General features: G+C 41.5%; 3 protein-coding genes across 3 annotated transcripts in view; 2 read left to right on the forward strand and 1 right to left on the reverse strand.

The window, feature by feature from the left end:
- c24h22orf23 (chromosome 24 C22orf23 homolog) overlaps nt 1–12,852 on the reverse strand; it is an 18,436-nt gene extending 5,584 nt beyond the window's left edge. The window contains exons 1-2 of the mRNA XM_056410440.1: nt 12,766–12,852; nt 6,147–6,201 (exon numbers count right to left, since the gene is read on the reverse strand). The gene's annotated coding sequence lies outside the window, so the exon portion shown is untranslated. The remainder of the gene's footprint in view (nt 1–6,146; nt 6,202–12,765) is intronic.
- On the forward strand, nt 1,424–5,860 carry klf1 (Kruppel like factor 1 (erythroid)). Its single transcript, XM_056410437.1, has 3 exons — nt 1,424–1,846; nt 2,995–3,856; nt 3,946–5,860. The coding sequence occupies exons 1-3, from the start codon at nt 1,787–1,789 to the stop codon at nt 4,119–4,121; spliced, it is 1,098 nt and encodes a 365-aa protein (XP_056266412.1). The 5' UTR covers nt 1,424–1,786; the 3' UTR covers nt 4,122–5,860.
- A 95-nt stretch (nt 12,853–12,947) lies between the features above and the next one.
- LOC130190810 (uncharacterized) lies at nt 12,948–15,756 on the forward strand. Its single transcript, XM_056410436.1, has 2 exons — nt 12,948–13,037; nt 13,715–15,756. The coding sequence occupies exon 2, from the start codon at nt 13,805–13,807 to the stop codon at nt 15,014–15,016; it is 1,212 nt and encodes a 403-aa protein (XP_056266411.1). The 5' UTR covers nt 12,948–13,037; nt 13,715–13,804; the 3' UTR covers nt 15,017–15,756.
- The last annotated feature ends 2,233 nt before the right edge of the window (nt 15,757–17,989 follow it).

Consider the following 17,989-nt stretch of genomic DNA (forward strand, 5'->3'; position numbering starts at 1 on the left):
TTATAATAATCAATTTAAATGTGTAAACGGTGCCTTACAAATAAAGCTGCCTCACCGTAAGTCACTTATACTTTGAGATCTTCCGATGATAAACCCACATGGGACGATTGTTTTTTTGTGTTAATTTCTGGACTAGATATACAGTGATTATTTACAATGTCTTTAGAATAAAACTAAATTATTGTCGGAATCCTCATAACTCTGTGATTTTCCATCGTGACACAGAAAAATTGGTTCACGCGTTCGTTACTTCGAGACTGGATTACTGCAACTCCTTATTAGCAGGCTGCTCTAATAAATCTCTTAGGTCCCTCCAGTTGATCCAGAATGCTGCAGCTCGTGTTCTCACTAAAACTAAGAAAAGAGATCACATCACTCCTGCACTAGCTGCTCTGCACTGGCTCCCAGTAAAATCAAGAATCACTTTTAATTCTTCTTCTTAACCTACAAAGCCTTGATTGGTGATGCTCCATCATATCTTAAGGACCATATTGCCCCACTAGAGCTCACTAAATGCGGGACTACTTGTAGTTCCTAGAGTCTTAAAAGTAGAATGGGAGCCAGAGCCTTAGTTATCCAGCTCCTCTTTTTGGAACCAGCTTCAATTTCAGTCCGGGCAGACACAGTCACCTCGTTTAAGAGTAGACTTAAGACTCTTTGACAGAGCTTATAGTTAGGCTGAATCAGGTTCACCTGGTCCAGCCCTTGATATGCTGCTATAGGCTTAGCTGGGACGCGAGGATGCACTGAGTACCTATCTCCTCTTTTCTCTCCTTAAGGATGATTTCATCTCTCAATCACACGTTACTAACTCTGCTTTCTCCCGGAAGTCCTTTTGACTTTACGATGGGGACCCTATGAGACGCTGCCCTGGATGGTCGTCTCCTGCCACTGTCCTGTTGAGACTCCGCCCTCCTCCTCCCCACCGCCATCTGCCTGATGGATCGTGGAAGGTCATCGTGGATACTATCATATTCATTGAATGTGTTTCATTGAATGTATTTCTGTCCTTCTGTACACATTACATCTATTGCATCTGTCCATCCTTATTGGATCCTCCATCCTAGGAGGGATCTCCTCCAGGTTTCTTCCTTTTTTTTTCCCCCTGAAGGGTTATTTCGTTTTTCCTGAGGTTTTGGGTGTAAAGCACTCCGAGACAAATTTGTAATTTGTGAAATTGGGCTATACAAATAAACTGAATTGAAACTGAATTGAATCTATAGAATGATGCATTTCTTGGTGAAACGACAGCTCGGCGCTCATCGGTTTACTTTATACTTTGAATCCCAGAGAACAGGAAGACACTGAGTTCAGGTGAGATATATATGACAGTGATATATATGATAGGTGAGATATATATGTCTTATATAGTATAGTCGGTTTCTTAGTGATTTATTTATATATATATATATATATATATATAACAACCTTAATGGACTAAGAGAAAGGGGGCCATGCAAAGAAAGGTCAGGATTACGCTCCACCTCCTAACGGTCAAGACCTACATGAAAAAGAGAGATTTGCAGTTCGACTTGCAGCTGACAGAGATAAACAACAGAAAAGAGGGCGAGATAGCAGGGCGAGGAATGGAGAAGAGGGGGCAGCTTCAAGAAACCTGTACCACGGAGCGGACTGTAACCCGGGATGAGTCGCCCCGGTGAGCTGGGCTTTGACTTCCTGCTAGCTGAGTTTAAGACGGTCATGTAAAGAATAAAAAGTTCGTTTTTAAAAAGGGAGGAATTACACTTTCGTTGCTACCGCTTGACGATCGGCATCAAAGTGCTTGATGGCAGTTACACAGGCGGCGCTCCCCTCCTTCAGCTCCTTCTCCAGCGGCAATATGAAAGTAAGTATCGGGTCGACACCGGCCGTTTGGTTCCTACACGGTGACAGTGTTCCTCTGGTCTGGATCAGGGGGTCTCAACCTTTTGTTCAACCCCTGTGAAATATTTTGGGCATTTTGGGTTTGAAAAAAAGGTGTTAATGCCATCCGTGACTGATTTGATATAGAATATATAACAATTCAGTTCATGAATTCACACTTTTATATGATTGAATATTTATTAAATAACTTATTTTAAAGGATTTTTATTGTGCTGATAATTTGTACATTGCGCAGATAGATTATCAAATAATTCCATTTCAATATTTACTTGACAAATTTGTCACTCCCAAATACCCGGAGAACAAATATGACGGTTGAAAAAGTCGTTTTTCGATCATAATGATCAGCTGATGTCATTTTTTCAAAAAGCGATGCATATCTTGCGTGCCCGTGCGTGAAAGAGTTGCCGTCGTGACTGTGCATTCCACCCTGTCGCCCTCGGCCGCAATGATTTCCCTGTCACATTTGTAATTCTGTACTAAAAAAAACTCAAATTGGAAGATAGAAATTTGAGGATTGAAAGATAAAGACGGACGGCCCAAGTCTGATATTAGCTACCGCTGATCTCTTGACCGCCAGCAACACTTTCAAAGTATTTATATAAATGTATTAGTTACATTTTGTCTTAACCCTCCTGTTACCTTTAGGGTCAATTTGACCCCATTCAATGTTTAACGTCGGTGTTCTTTGGGGTCAATTTGACCCCAGGCTGTTTTTCACTGTGTCAAACATATAAGAAATATCAACTTTTTTATATATTTAAAGAGCTATTTAGGTAGTCAACAAACAAACATAAAGTACCTCACACTTAAACTTGGGAAACAATATTAATTCTAATAATTTTCTGGAGGTTTTAATTGCTGGGGTCAAATTGACCCCGAGGGTAAAATATGTCAGTAAATGTAAAGGTAACAGGAGGGTTAAACATTGAATGGGGTCAAATTGACCCTAAGGCAACAGGAGGGTTAAAAAGTTAGGAAAACAATGACTGATCCCTGTCGCCTCCACTAATTAATTAAACCCCAATCGGTATGGGGACAGAAAAAGTCAGATCCCAACTTGTGGAGGAATTTTTTGCTGAGTCATCACCACTCTCCAACACCATCCAGGTGTGGAAGTCCGAGGCCGACTCCCTCCTCCCAGACTCTCTCGGCAACAAGGCGTCACCCGGCGGCTCTGGGCAGCTGCAGGTCTCTCAGCCGATGACGGAGGAGCTCCTGGATGACGACAGCCAGGCCTCCTGGGACATCGAGTTCCTGCTGTCCGATTGGAGCAGCCCGTCGCCCGACCTCAACCCGTCTCTGGACAACAGTGAGCCGCAGCGGCTCGCGCAGTCGGACCCGAACCCGGCGTACCAAGAGGTGGACGTGTTTAAGGACCAACCTGGACCAGAGCACATGCAGATGACCAGCGGCTGCCTCATGGCGGAGCTCCTGTCCGCAACTGGAACCGCGGCGCCGGTCGTGCAGCCAGAGCCGCACCACCGCGGGTATAAAGACGAGCGTGCGGCTCGGACTTCATATCCCAATCCGCCCGACGTAGATCAGTACGGCTTCCCTCAAGGAGGCAGTTACGAGAGGCGCAGCAGGGGAGCCTTCACTAAGGTGGTCTCACCGTGGGAGCCGTACTACCCCCACCAACACCCCTCCATGGGGACCTTCCCCGACAGCAGGTTCATACCGCTTCACGCCGTGACCCCCGAGCCTCGACACTACAGCTACATGCCCCACTTCAACCACAACGCCAACCGCTTCTGCGAATACCCCCACGGCCAGACCACCGGTCATCTGCCTCTCCACCAGCAGTCCATGCTGGCTGCTCCACAGCCGCCCCCTGGTGGCATGGAGGGGAAGCGCAGTCGAAGGGCGACGGGCAAAAAGAGGCCCGCCGTCCACAGCTGTGAATACCCGAGCTGCAGCAAGACCTACACCAAGAGCTCACACCTCAAGGCTCACCTCCGCACCCACACAGGTACAACGAATTCACTCTGTATAGGTCTAAATATATGATTTAACGCATTTGTTTGTGAAGTATAATGTGGTGTATTCTCTGCTCTTCAGGGGAAAAGCCTTACCAATGTTCATGGGAGGGCTGCAACTGGAAATTCGCCCGCTCGGATGAACTGACGCGTCACTACCGCAAGCACACGGGCCAAAAGCCGTACGAGTGCGTGCTGTGTCAGAGGGCCTTCTCCCGCTCCGACCACCTCGCTCTGCACATGAAGAGACACACTTGATGCACTTGTGCCCAGAATAACCCGACAACACCGACAAGCACAGCGTCCCCGTGCCTGAGGGGAGATGTTTGATTGGTTGAGCGTTTTAAAAAAATTATTCGCTTTAGACGACAAATGAGAACAATTCAATTCAGAAGACTTTTTTATTTTTTATAAAATGATTGATTAGTGACCAAGTAACCATTCGGTAATGACTAAAGACGTGTTTCACCCACTGAACGATTTGCATATTATTCATCGTTTTACCGTGAATTCTTTTTTGTAATATTTTATTTTCACAATATTTTCACAATGCAAAGAGAACGTGCAGAGCAGACTACATTAAACACATTAAACAGAAAACTACACCGCAAGTTAGGAAAAGAAAGAAATTAAAACATTTACCTTGAATTATTGGAGAAAATAGTTTCTCTTGCATGCTTCACACAACTCGTGCAGTATGATGTCGTAAAGTCATATAACTCATTCATCTGGTCGTATGCTCAGTGCAACCCAAATACGTGCGTTGGCAAGTGTTCTACACAGTTGCTTGGAAGTGTTTGTAAGTAGTGACAAAATATGACAAATTATATGACATGATAAATGAGACTTGGATTACAGAGGCTTTCATCTATTGTTTTACATTTTTAAACGCGGCCCTCATTTACATAAATTCATTTAAAACATTCCTAAATTTTTTAAAATCTTTGTTCACCATGGACGCATGCTAGCGAAATAAAAAAAATGTTGGGGGGGGGGGGCATTGATACATACTTACGGCCATTCATGTGGGTGAAGTATTTCTTTCACCAATAACTTTACTACTATTACTCCGAAAGCATTGCGTAACTTCCAAAATGAACGTAGCGGAACTAGAGATATCGCTGGCGTGTCGTCTACATTACCCACAATGCAGTTTGTCCATGAACAGTTCTGTTGGAGATTCTGGTGTGTTACGCTAAGAGCCACTCGTGTAGTGATGAGGAGCTCCAGAGGTCTGGTAAGATCTCCTCGTTTCTAACTCCTCACCTCCAAATTATTTTCATTCTTCCAACCGGCACTGAATCAAGGGCCATCATTTAACTGAAATGAAATGGGACTTCACACATGCTCCCTCTGGAGCAACAACAGGCTTTGTACAACTCATGCTTGCAGTGTTGCTCCCCAATAGGGCCTCTTAGAACAACACTGTACACACTGTGGGCGTGCAGGCGGCAGACGTTAACACGAACACAAGACCCACCAACAATTGGTGTCATACGGATTATAAAACAATACGCAGTCGTATATCCTGTTGGATCTCATGGTGCACTGAACAGACTGCTGAGGACCAATGTGTAGTAATGCGGACATGATCTGATATCTTTGTCTGATTTCCCAAAGAACTTTTGTTGATTTTAATATTGATTGTAGAATCCAAACAAACAAACCATAAAGTATGTCAAACCATGTGATTATACAGTGAATTTTAGTCACCTACCTTTATGTTTAACTGTTTGTTTGTTTTTTATTTAAGAAAAAGATATATGCTTTTGTGTCCGGCAGAATTTAAAACTGTAAATAATCCGCATTTATTTCCCAGTTGTTTCTATAATCTAAATATGCAAGCAACATATTTATTAAAGTAATATTTTATATCAGCAGAAGATAGGCTACTATTTTAGTGTAGTGTTTTTTATTTTAATCAAAAGGATCGTTCAAATCTTTTGAATCATTGTTTTCATTATCATAATTCTAATAAAGAACTCTAAAGCTGTAAACATGAGTGTGACGTGATGTATTCATGCCGCCGATAATAATATTATTATATATATATAATTGTGATTTCATTATTACTCAACGTTTTAAAGGGATTTATAAGAGCATGTATTTGTTCTCCATGAAGCAGAATAAATGATGTACCCAAAGAATACATCTGGAACATGATTAGAGGACCAGTCATTCCAGATGTAATGCCGGCCTGTGGCCTCTAGGTGGCAGTCCTCTGGGATGTTGGCAGTTGTGTCTAATCTGGGTGAGAACTTGCTTATGTAACTCAGGACTCACCGATTCATCCTGATTATGTCAGATGAGGTCGCCGCCACATTATGAAGCTCCCTCTCTTTCGCAGCAAAGAGAAGAAAGAAGAAGAAGAAAAAAACCACAATAATCAACATTTTAACACTGAAAATTAGTTGTCAACAAAGTTATAATAACTACATGTAACTTTCTTTGAGTTTTGTTTACATCAAACAGTATTACTATTATTATTATTATTATCGTTATTTAAAAAGGACCATGTACAGTTAAAACATAAATGTCACCATGTGATGCTCTATACCAGATTGTAGCTCTACAGCTAATTTGCATATATAGTCCCTTGATAGACCGTAACACACATAAAACAATAACAAACAGGACAGGATGAGACGCATAACAACAGTATATGTGGTCAGAAGAACACAGTGTGAAGCTACAGTAAAGCACATTAAAAGTAAGTGATACATACTATTAAAAGTAAGTCAGAAAAAACATTAAATGTAAGTAATATGAGCCATAATAATTTTGCTCAATGGGTACAGCGCTTTGATTATTTTTTAAAGTGCACAAAGTTACAGTTCAGTTCCACAAAACATGTCAAGTGAAATAAAATTACAGTATATGGGACATACAAAAGGAAGCTTAGTTTATTGAGGTCAGAGTTACTTTTTGTGTAGGAGATATAGTTTGGAGAACACGGACACTTGTTTTAATCCCACAGATGAATTGCATCCTGTTGTATGTGTATTATATTAATATTACTGCAAGGTAAGCAAGAAAGAGGCCGATTAGTTTGTAGTTTTGAGTTAGTATATATCGGCTTTAACCCTCCTGTTACCTTTAGGGTCAATTTGACCCCATTCAATGTTTAACGTCGGTGTTCTTTGGGGTCAATTTGACCCCAGGCTGTTTTTCACTGTGTCAAACATAAGAAATATCAACTTTTTTAGATATTTAAAGGGCTATTTAGGTAGTCAACAAACAAACATAAAGTACCTCACACTTAAACTTGGAAAACAATATTAATTCTAATAATTTTCTGGAGGTTTTAATTGCTGGGTTCAAATTGACCCCGAGGGTAAAATATGTCGTAAATGTGAAGGTAACAGGAGGGTTAAAGGGGGCAGTGATTGAACACATTCAGTACGGTATCATAGAGAGAAGTGCTCAGCCTGTGGCGCTGTTGTTCAGGTTTCTCTCTCTGACCGCGCAACCCTCAAATCGCTGCACTGGCCCTTTAAGAATCCGGTTTTACCGCAATCGATTCTTAAAAGGTCGGCGCAGGTTAAATGGTTTAATAGGACTTATTTATTCCGACTTGGCCCAAAACGAAGACGAGGACAAACCCCGGTGGTTTGGAAGTGTGGCGATTAGTCTTTATTTGGAGCAGCAAGAAGCTCCCGTGTGAGTCGCCTCCTCGGTGCAGCTATCGAGGCTGTGATTGGCTTCTTAAACCCGCTCATCCAAGATGGCCAAATAGCCAACGAGCCCACGCCGCGCCTGCACTTCACAAACACATTAGTGCCAAATATACCCACAGAAAGTCCTCCTGATTATGAAAGTGCTGCAGACATATACTCATTGGCCAATAATAACCCGTTATCCACCGAGACTGTGCTCACGCAGCACAATATCACGCGTCAGCAGATAGATCCGCGGCTACTTCCCCGATAGTTTATTTTAATGCAGCTCTCAGGAGAACGTGATTTGTGATTTAGAGTTGACACGAGAACGGAGGCAGAACTAAATCTTTCTACTTCCACTTTCTAGTTCCACCTTCCCTGTTTACATCATATTATATTCTACAGAGTGTATTATGCGTGCGTTATGCATTCATGTGAATACTCGAGCGTAAAGTTTGCAAAATAAGCGCTGAAGCACGAACAAGTCATGAATTATTCCGCTCTTCTGCGTCTTTTGGAGTTTTTCTTTCTGTCTGAGCAGCTCAAGAGGTCAAAGGTGAAACATGTCATTATTGTAATCTTTGTGACCAGGCCAAGGCTCAACAACTGAGTGCCATGTGCTCTATGCGCTGGGTTTCTTTCACATCTGCTTTATAGATTTATAACTATTTTTTTCCTATCAAATTATGAAAGGAAACTTAATTTAATTGTTTTATTTAACAAAAACATATTTACGTGGTTACTCAACATGGAAAAACTGATTAAACTGAAGCAGCTGAAGGAAGGTTTACTGGGAAAAGATGTGTAATATATGACATTAACCTTCAATAGCAGTAATATAAATGCTATAGATTTGGAAGAAGGAAAAAAAAAAATTCAGCTACCTAAATTGTCAAATATGCAAAAATTGCCATTCAATTCTTTTCGAACGTTGTATCGTTTCCTCTTCCTGGAGACACACTGAGAAAAAGACATAAGATCTTTGACACAGCAAAAAACTCACTCTTAAGACACAATTAACACTGTTTTCTCTGCAATATTAACCCTCCTGTTACCTTTGGGTCAATTTGACCCCATTCAATGTTTAACCCTCCTGTTACCTTTATATTTACTGACATATTTTACCCTCGGGGTCAATTTGACCCCAGCAATTAAAACCTCCAGAAAATTATTAGAATTAATATTGTTTTCCAAGTTTAAGTGTGAGGTACTTTATGTTTGTTTGTTGACTACCTAAATAGCCCTTTAAATATATAACAAAGTTGATATTTCTTATATGTTTGACACAGTGAAAAACAGCCTGGGGTCAAATTGACCCCAAAGAACACCGACGTTAAACATTGAATGGGGTTAAATTGACCCTAAGGTAACAGGAGGGTTAAACCCTGCTACTTGAGGACAGCCCCGATACCCGCCTTCAATCTGATATATCCATCCTCAGCATGTTCCATCTACAGTTATATCATAGAGAGATTACACATTCATGACCAGAGCTAACAGCCCTTCATGTGGCAGCAAAGGTAACGATTTCTAGCTCCCCGGATTTGAACTTGAGCGTACACACACAGGGTCAAACCAGGCCACTGTCCCCCTCAAGTTATTTTTTTTCTCCTGCATCACCAGCAAGTTCACATGTTCAGTGTTTAGCGAAATGTCTCGAGAACTTTTGATTATTAATTTATTTGACAGACGTTCACAGTTGTTCCCTTCTGGATGACTGACTTTGGTGATGCCCTGATTCTGCATCTACCGCCATAATCAACTATTTAATTCGTCCAATACTTTGGTTTATGACCAACAACCTGCAAAGATATTGACAGGGTCCGTACACATGTTGACCAATGGATTTCCAGGACTTTTCCATTAATTTAAACCAAATTTCCATGACCAAACTGAAATCTCGGTATAAACATGAACAATTTAGAACATTGTGCGTATTGAGAGCGTACGCCGGCTTACATTTTGAGCGTCTTCCTTTAAAAAACATATTAATTATTTCAAACTCGGCGTAAATGAACATGTGATTATAACACATTTTCCATGACTTTTCCAAAACTTTTATGACTTTTCCAGGCCTGGGAATGACCATTTAAAAATTCTATGACTTTTCCAGGTGTTCCATGACCGTACGAACCCTGGGTGCAGGTGCTAGCATTTCTCGGAAAATACTTTCCACAAAAAAAAAAGGTCAAATCAGAATGTTTAATTTAATCTAATTGGTTGGCAGCGCCTTCAGCTGAACCTCAGGACAGTTTTTTCTTATCACAGAATTTCACCCCCACCTCTTCCCAGAGTGTGTGCAAACGACTGCATAGTGAGCCGTGAAGCAACATGTTGAAACTGTTCTGCCGAGGTCATGAAAACAGGTCAATGGTGACATTGATGTTACGAGTAGATACATTAAAATTAGAGACTTTTGCCTGCATGGTTTTCGAGAGATTAGTGAGATTGACACAGAGAGAGAGAGTCCTGTGTGAAGCATGTCCATGTGCAGGGAGGAAGTATCACTGTCCTGCAGATGGAACAATGTTCCTTTTTTCAGAGCAACCTCACCCTAACTGAACTTCTAGCAACGCAGTCCTCACATGCTCTTTCTGAGTATTGCGTAACAACAGCTCTGTTTTTCCATTCACGCTATCAACTCTTATTCAAATGACTCACTCTCTTGGTGCGGCTCTTTACATCCTTAATCTCAAAGACATGGTGATAAAATGTATAAATTAATTTACAGGTGCAGTAAAACAGTGATAAGCTTCTTTTGTTCTTTCACAGTGAGGCCCTCTGGTCTCTGAACAAGGAGAAAACACACAGTGAGGACAGTAAACATCCTCTTTAAAAGTGGCAGCTGGTGTGTCTAATAATCTAATGTTGTGATGGAAATGAAAGAATAATTGTATGTTCTATAAGTGTTTGTAGTGAAACAAACAGCACATGTAGGCAACACATTTTTCTGATAAGCTGAGTTACCTTGAACTCCTCGTTATGGGTGATGACCCGCGAAAAGAAAATGAGGCAACTGAAGCCACCGTGACTTATAAACTGGATGATCTCATTTGACACAGTAAAATAAAATCGGGTAAACAGAGACCTGTTAGTGCATTATGTGTTGAATGGGTAAGAAATTATCTTTGCAGTATAAAACCGCAAGAAATATGTGTTTTTATGATCATAGGAGTAAAAGAATTACACTACAAATGAAAATGTTAATGAAAAACAAACTCCCACACCCAGTGGATGGTAGAAGACCCCACCTGGTTCTTTAGTCATGCATAATTATAACAATTATAAAAATGAATTATAACAACTAAGTCAAACATGTTGCAGACTTTCGTATGACCTCTTTAACCCTGTAAGACCCCTCGTTGTAATATTACAACGTCACTTTTATCTCTCTAAAAAACACATTTGCAAAAACGTTTTTTGGGGAAAGACCATTTTTACATAGTCAATGGGTCCTATTGTCTTGCCTTGCAATGCCATTGGATTGTAAATGTGTATACAGGTGTGGCCATAAGGCCATGAACTCACTCTTCCTGCAAACTTTCCCAGAAGCACATCTCCTTGTTTCATTCAACTGGTTATATCAACATTGAAGTAAGTAAATTCCATGAAATATTTTTTTGGGTGATTGTTAGAATATGTAGTTCATGTAAATACTAAGTTATTGTGGAATTAATGCATCACATTAGATTTTCAGCTTGTTATGTCATTGTTGTAATTTTACAACGTTGGGTGAAAATGGTAGCTAAAATAGCAGGTGCACCTTGCACACTACATGGAGACATTCCACTTCTCGGATGTTCAGATACAGGATAAATATAATGTATTTGATGATTCACACTTTACAAAAGGGTTATTTGTTATAATTTTAAGTTTAGACCATATTTGAATAATTCTAAATGGGTTAGGGTAACCCAAACCCTATGTTATTTCTATGTTCGCAGTGAGATATAGTCAACTGTTTTTTTAATCTGGACTTTGTTGGTTTGCCCAAATATCTCCTTGTTACACAAGCCAGATAATGTGTGTAGAATGCTTTGGAGGATGGTTGTTCAGAGACAAGTTATAAATGTTTTGGAATGTGGGAGTTGCATGTGTTTTGCATTGGTCAGGGAGAGGTGTAAATGTTTTGGAATGTGGGGGTTGCATTTATAATGCATTGTTCAGGGAGAGGTGTAAATGTTCTGGAATATGGGGATGTAAGAGTTCTGGGGGGGTTGTATTTTCCTTTTGTAAATGTAAGTAGAGAGCACATTAGGCTAGCCAGACAGTATTGTGTGCCATCAGTGGAGTGTATTGCCTGAATAGGATTAATTTGCATTGGAATTAGTTATACTTGAACATTCTCTAACTATTGTTTCCATTTCAGAATGCCACCAGCAAGGAGAGCAAATGCTGAAATTCTGCTACCAACTAGGCCCAACGTTGCAATATTACAACGTTTCCCTAAAAACTTACAAAAACATTTTTTTAAAATTAATCCTTCATTATCTGCATCAGAAGACTCTTACAACATCATCTGACTTTAAAAAAAAAAGATTTAGATATTATTTCTATGCTTGGGTCTTACAGGGTTAACTTTGAGACGTCTTTACCATCAGGTCAAATGTGTATTTATCGACAAATGAGCGTATTCTTTGACTTATTACTTCAAAACTGATCACATTCCTACCAGCCTCAGCTGTCAGGTTAATTTCTTTTTATTGCTAGACAGCATAAACATAGTTAACTAAATCTAATTGTGAGTATTGTCCATTTTGGAGGGGTTAGCATTTAGCTAGCTCAAACCACCGCTCCAACTTGAATGTAAATTAATGTAAACTATTATGTTAGTGTAAGATATTTGTATTTGGTGTTCACATTTACGTCAGCCTTTTCACTTCCAAAGGACATGTCCGGGCCTTCGATGGCCTATTTGTGGCATTATTTGATAAAGTAAGTACGAGCTAGCTAAACACACCATCTCTTTACAATGCAACGTGTTGTAGCCCAACTGGCGTAAACACAACTACGGGTTGGACGAGTCGAAATTCCAGGGGTCATTCGGGTCTAACGGCTGATTATCTGACACATGGCATGTTTACAGGGCAGATAACGACAGTTAGTCACATTTTATTGTTACGTGTTGTTGACTTGACTTGCCGTGTGGCTGTTTCACTGTGTGTGTATATTTTAACCTTTCGACATCCTTCAACTGGAAATGTCGTGTTTGTATTAGAGTCGTCAAAAACGTGTCAAACTACCTGTTAGGATTAGGGTTGCGGCGCGTGTTTGTTGTAGTTGTTTGTCCTGCTGCATTTCGCCGTTGGTTTGACTCAGCTTGCTTCCCTTCTCGGAGGAGGAGGAGGAGGAGTAGTGGGCGGTTGGGTCGTCCGGGGTGAGGATCCGACCCCGGATGAACCGAGGAGCTGGGAAAGAAAAGACCGAAAGCTGAGGAGGAGCAGAAACATTCATGTCTCCTTCCTCTCTGAATGGAGACTTCTCCACCAGCGGTTTCAGCATCTGTTTGATTTGAGTAAGTAACACGTCTACTTTATGTTTCCCGAGATGTAATGTATGCATAACTTATTTTTATCACGCCAGGTTATGTAGTTACATTTTATTTACATTAATTTTAAGAAAGAAAGTTTTCGGAATTATTAGTTTGATGCGATGAAGATGATCTTTATGTAATAATATAAGGCTCAGGCTTTAGTCATCTATTTAGGATTCAAGGTTTAATAAAAACATGTTAGTAGTAATACAAACTAATTGTAAATAACGGGTCAATAATTAATAATCAATAACTAACTAATAATACTCATAATCGAACTCTAAAAGCGAATTTAATTATTAGACTAAACATGTATCTTTCACATTTGTTCTCTTTTTCTCTCATTATTGCCTTTTTTAATGGTCATTTGATTGCTCAAATCTTATAAATCAGACTGCCCTGTTTAGATGTGAATAACAGTACATAATATAAGACGATTATTATGAATCTATATTTATATAATTGTGCCTGTAAGTATTTATTTGAAAACATTTTTTATTTAATTTATTATTATTATTGTTGTTATTATTATTATTAGTAGTAGTAGTAGTATGTTTATTCCAGATGTTAACAAATTTACAACTTTCAACTGGCACCAGTAAAATGTTTACCTTGTCAACAAGTGGTCACCTCATCACTTTTGCATCTTTCACCACTAGGTGGTGCTATAACAGCACACTCAACCGCCAACCTTCAGCAAGTTCTTCACACACTCACAGCTCCCCCAAGTGTCAAATCAGTGTTTGAACATGACGGGTCAGACAGTGGGAGGCATCCTCCAGGACCTGTCAGTGCCCTCACTGCTGGCTGTGGAGGGGCCAGAGTTCAGGCCTCTGGGAAAGGCTTTGTCCTTCACTGGTGAGGCTGTTTCCATCCTGACTTCCACAAGCGAGTTGGCCCGAACCCTCCTGGGTCACACCTTCGCCCTCAAGCACGAAGAGGGCCTCGCCAACGCTGAAGCGAAGGCTGGCGGCGGCTGCGACGAGGACACCGGCAACAACGCGCGTCGGAAACGAGAGTTCATCCCGACCGATAAGAAAGACGACGGCTATTGGGACAAGAGGAGAAAAAACAACGAGGCAGCCAAGCGGTCCAGAGAGAAGAGGCGAGCCAAGGACACGGTCTTAGAGAGGCGGGTCACGAGCCTTCTGGAGGAGAACGGCCGCCTGAGAGCCGAGCTGCTGGCGCTGAAGTTTCGCTCCGGCCCGGCTAAAGACTCCTCTGATGTTTCCATCCTGCCGCTCTGTGCTCTCCCAACGACAAGACCGACGCGCTTCTACCAACCTCACGCCGATGGATCCCCATACCTCAATACGCCGTCCAGCACCCACCACGCCCACCCTCATCCTCCACAGCCGATGTCAAGTCACGCCGTGTCCGAGGAGTCCGGCGTGTCCACGGCGTGCGGCTCGAACGCGGGCAGCCCTGTGTTTTTCGGCGACGCGCTCGGCGAGCGTTGCGGGCCTTCTCCGAGGGAGCTGATGGAGGAGCGGCAGGGCTACGACTCCCACGTCTGTCCCACGGAGGCCAACGGGGGTCAGTACGGAAGCAGACAAGACTCTCCTGAGGGTTTGAGGAGCCTCCCGCATAAGCTCCGCTTCAAAGGAGCTGCCGGTTTCAGCGACGCGGGGGAGTTGTCTCCATCGTCCTCTGACGCCAGACCCAGCGGACCGCCTGTTGCCACAGTGTGGCCAAACATCCAGGTGAGGGGCCCCCAGCAGGCGGGATGGGACAATCCAACAGAGGGTCAGGCCGCTTGGTCCCGGGAGGAGGCCTCTGGTGGACCGGAGCAGCAGTATCAGGGACAGTATAACTCCTCCTCCCTGCACAACTCCAGGGGCACCAAGTATTCAACGGAGGACGTCAGTCTCAGGTCTCAGATCAGCTGTTTGTCTCAGGAAGTGACCCAACTCAAGAGGCTCTTCTCTCAACAGCTGCTCTCAAAATCACTGAAAGCCTGAGCGCCAGGACGACTTCACGGACAGATTTCTCACGACATCTTTACGAGCCATCGATCTTACAGACGTCCGGCTCCCACGGGACAGCGAGGCCCCTGTGTTCACACCTCCGGACAAACCTTATTTGCGACGCCTCTTTCACTGGGACAGCCAACTAAACCAGAAAGCACCCACATGTTGAACTTTTTAAATAAGAATTAATTAATTCACGCAAAAGTAAAAGTGATGTGTTAAATCATCACATGATCATGTCGATTTCCTGGGATTTGAAGGAGGCTGTACATTTCTGAATACTTGGCGGAATACTTAGAAACACTGAACATCAACAACAATCTGACCGAAGACGTATTTTTAAATTCTTTACTGTATGTGTATCTGACTTATGACAGCAAGGAGTCATAACCGTATATTTACTTGTTCAGAATTATTATTATATATATATATATATATATATATATATATATATAATTGAACTGTACTTGGAAATATATTATCTTATATAAACAACTGATGGATCTCTTATGACTTAAAAATAATATCTGTACTTTTTTTTACATGACAAACCAACCTGCATTTAGTGTAACTGTAAAGGCAAAGCATGCCGTATTCACTGTCTTCCAGATGATATGTTATTATTAACATTATAATTATTATACATTATTATGTATTATATTAAATCTATGATCTCAGATGAAATGAGTGTGAACAATATCCAGCAATAAAATCCTTCTTCAAAAAGAAAATGTGTTTTTATTGGTCCTAAAGGCCACATGTATCTTTAGAGACACAGTGATAATCATACATTATGCAGGAGAGTTCTAAAAAAAACCCAGCAACTGCATTTTGCATTACATCACAGGCCAGAGAGGAGAGGAGTAAGAAACAGCCAATCCAGTTTAAGACGAGAGAGAGAGAGAGAGCTATTCTGGGTGTGCCACTGGAGAGAAGGAGAGGTGCACTGCGCACGAGTCATCAATACATTTTATTCCCCCAGCCCTTTTCTTTTGAATTTCAGATATGACCTTAACTTCCTTTAATGAATGCTTTAACCCAACCCTAACACTAACCCAAACCCTGTATTATATTTGTTTGTGTGTGTGTATGTGTATATATATACATATATATATATACTTCATTTTGTATTTTACATTTTATATTTTATATTTTATTCTCGTGTGTTTAGTTTATTGGTGCTGCTACTGTGACGACAAATTTCCCCTTGGGGATTAATAAAGTATATATCTATCTATCTAACTACCCCCCCCCCCCCCCTCCTTCTCCTCCTGTCTTTCCACCCTCGCTGAACTGGGGTCTCTGAAATGGGGGGACATTGCCAGGGAGTGGTGCTTGTATGCAGGGAGACGAGTTAGACTCGGCATGAGTCATCTATCACGTCAGCGGTATGAAATCTATTTATAGCAACGAAGCAGCTGCGGTGGAGACTGATTGGCCCGTGTGGAAGTGAAGGGAACAGATTCAGGATACATGAACACCTGGAAAGAGTTACACATCTGCAGATAAACATTAAAAGAGCTGCCCTGGAATGCAATCTTACAGCAGCTGGAGGCAGAAAGCAGCAATACATACGCTGCATTGTTAATTGTGGTCTGACACTATGATTCACTTGACTGAAGGCCATTATTCTTTATTAAAGTAACACATTCTTGAACATTCCCATTTTCGATTTGAGTAATTATTTTAATCAACGCCAGGTGGCGCCACGTGACTTCATTAGCGTGGATCCCCGACTCCTTCATTCATTCACAGCAGTGTTACTAGAGGTCGTCTCCTCCATTGTGCTTGCTGTAGTACCACATTCTGCACAACAAGCATGGATGTCATTTTGTGTTGAAAGGGCTGCTCTCTCTCTCTCTCTCTCTCTCTCCTTCAAATGACCCGTCTCTACTTAAAATGCACAATGCAAGACTGAGGCCTACACTTGAGAATGACATTTTAAATTAATGCTGACATGTGAAGTTAAACAGGTGACCCAGCTGCAGAACTCCCCCCTCCTGGTAAAAAATATTTAGCCTCGACAACAACAACACAAGATACACATTAGATCTTTTGTCTGCAATCAATCCTCACCAGGTCCAGGCTGCAAACCCCCCATGCCACCATGCCATAGGAGTGAGAGCCTTCTGGTTGCTAGGCAGACACCAACACACACCACAGTTGCCAAGGGAATGCCTGCATGCAGAGGCAGATGAGGAATATGTTGGGGGTTGGTGGTTTTAACAGAGGACTGGTGGGGGAGGAGCTAGACATGTTCAAGGCCACCGTTTCCCCCAACATGGTCTAGTGGTGGTGGTGGTGGTGGTGGTGGTGTGTGTGTGTGTGTGCGTGCTCGCTGTGAATGGTTTCACGTGTGTGGTTTGAGACAAAGCAGGGGGAAGGGAATGAAAAAAAAGTGGGTTGGAAGTGAATGTGTGTCTGATACCAAACAGGGCTGACGTAACTACTCATGTGGTGTAGTGGAAATGAGGACAACGGGCCGCATGGGATAATAGGAAAGCTCATAAGCAGATAATACACGTATCCAATAGAGATAAACCAAATGTCGAAAAGATGAAAGGGTGAAAAAATCAAGATCAATTGAGTAATTATAGTCGAGAGGATCTTTTTGTCCTGTTATACTACATTTTCTATCAGCCATGAAAAATGATTTCAGAGTAAAATTTAAATTGAATGTGACTTTTTCTTAAAAAAATAAATGTTACATTTTTTTTTACAATGTAAAAACACCAGTATTTATTATTTCTGCTATTAATCATACAGAGCAAACAAATAAAAAACCTGATGAATGTGGAATTTCTGTTTTTAATCCCAAAAAAGTGGGAAATCATTGCCAATGTTTTCAGAACATTTTAACACGATAACAACCTTAATGTGTGAACAAAGAGTTGCACTGTCGTCTGCCACTGTAAACACAACGGGTTTTTAACAGGATGCAACCTGTATGCTGAGGGAGACTTC

The sequence above is a fragment of the Pseudoliparis swirei genome, chromosome 24 (assembly GCF_029220125.1).
Source record: "Pseudoliparis swirei isolate HS2019 ecotype Mariana Trench chromosome 24, NWPU_hadal_v1, whole genome shotgun sequence".
NCBI classification, from domain to species: domain Eukaryota; kingdom Metazoa; phylum Chordata; class Actinopteri; order Perciformes; family Liparidae; genus Pseudoliparis; species Pseudoliparis swirei.

Coding starts and splice junctions, on each gene's coding strand:
- klf1 (XM_056410437.1), top strand. CDS start 1,787: ATGGCAGTTACACAGGCGGCGCTCCCCTCCTTCAGCTCCTTCTCCAGC. Junction 1,847..2,994: donor TCTCCAGCGGCAATATGAAA/GTAAGTATCGGG, acceptor AACACCATCCAG/GTGTGGAAGTCCGAGGCCGA. Junction 3,857..3,945: donor TCACCTCCGCACCCACACAG/GTACAACGAATT, acceptor TCTGCTCTTCAG/GGGAAAAGCCTTACCAATGT.
- LOC130190810 (XM_056410436.1), top strand. CDS start 13,805: ATGACGGGTCAGACAGTGGGAGGCATCCTCCAGGACCTGTCAGTGCCC.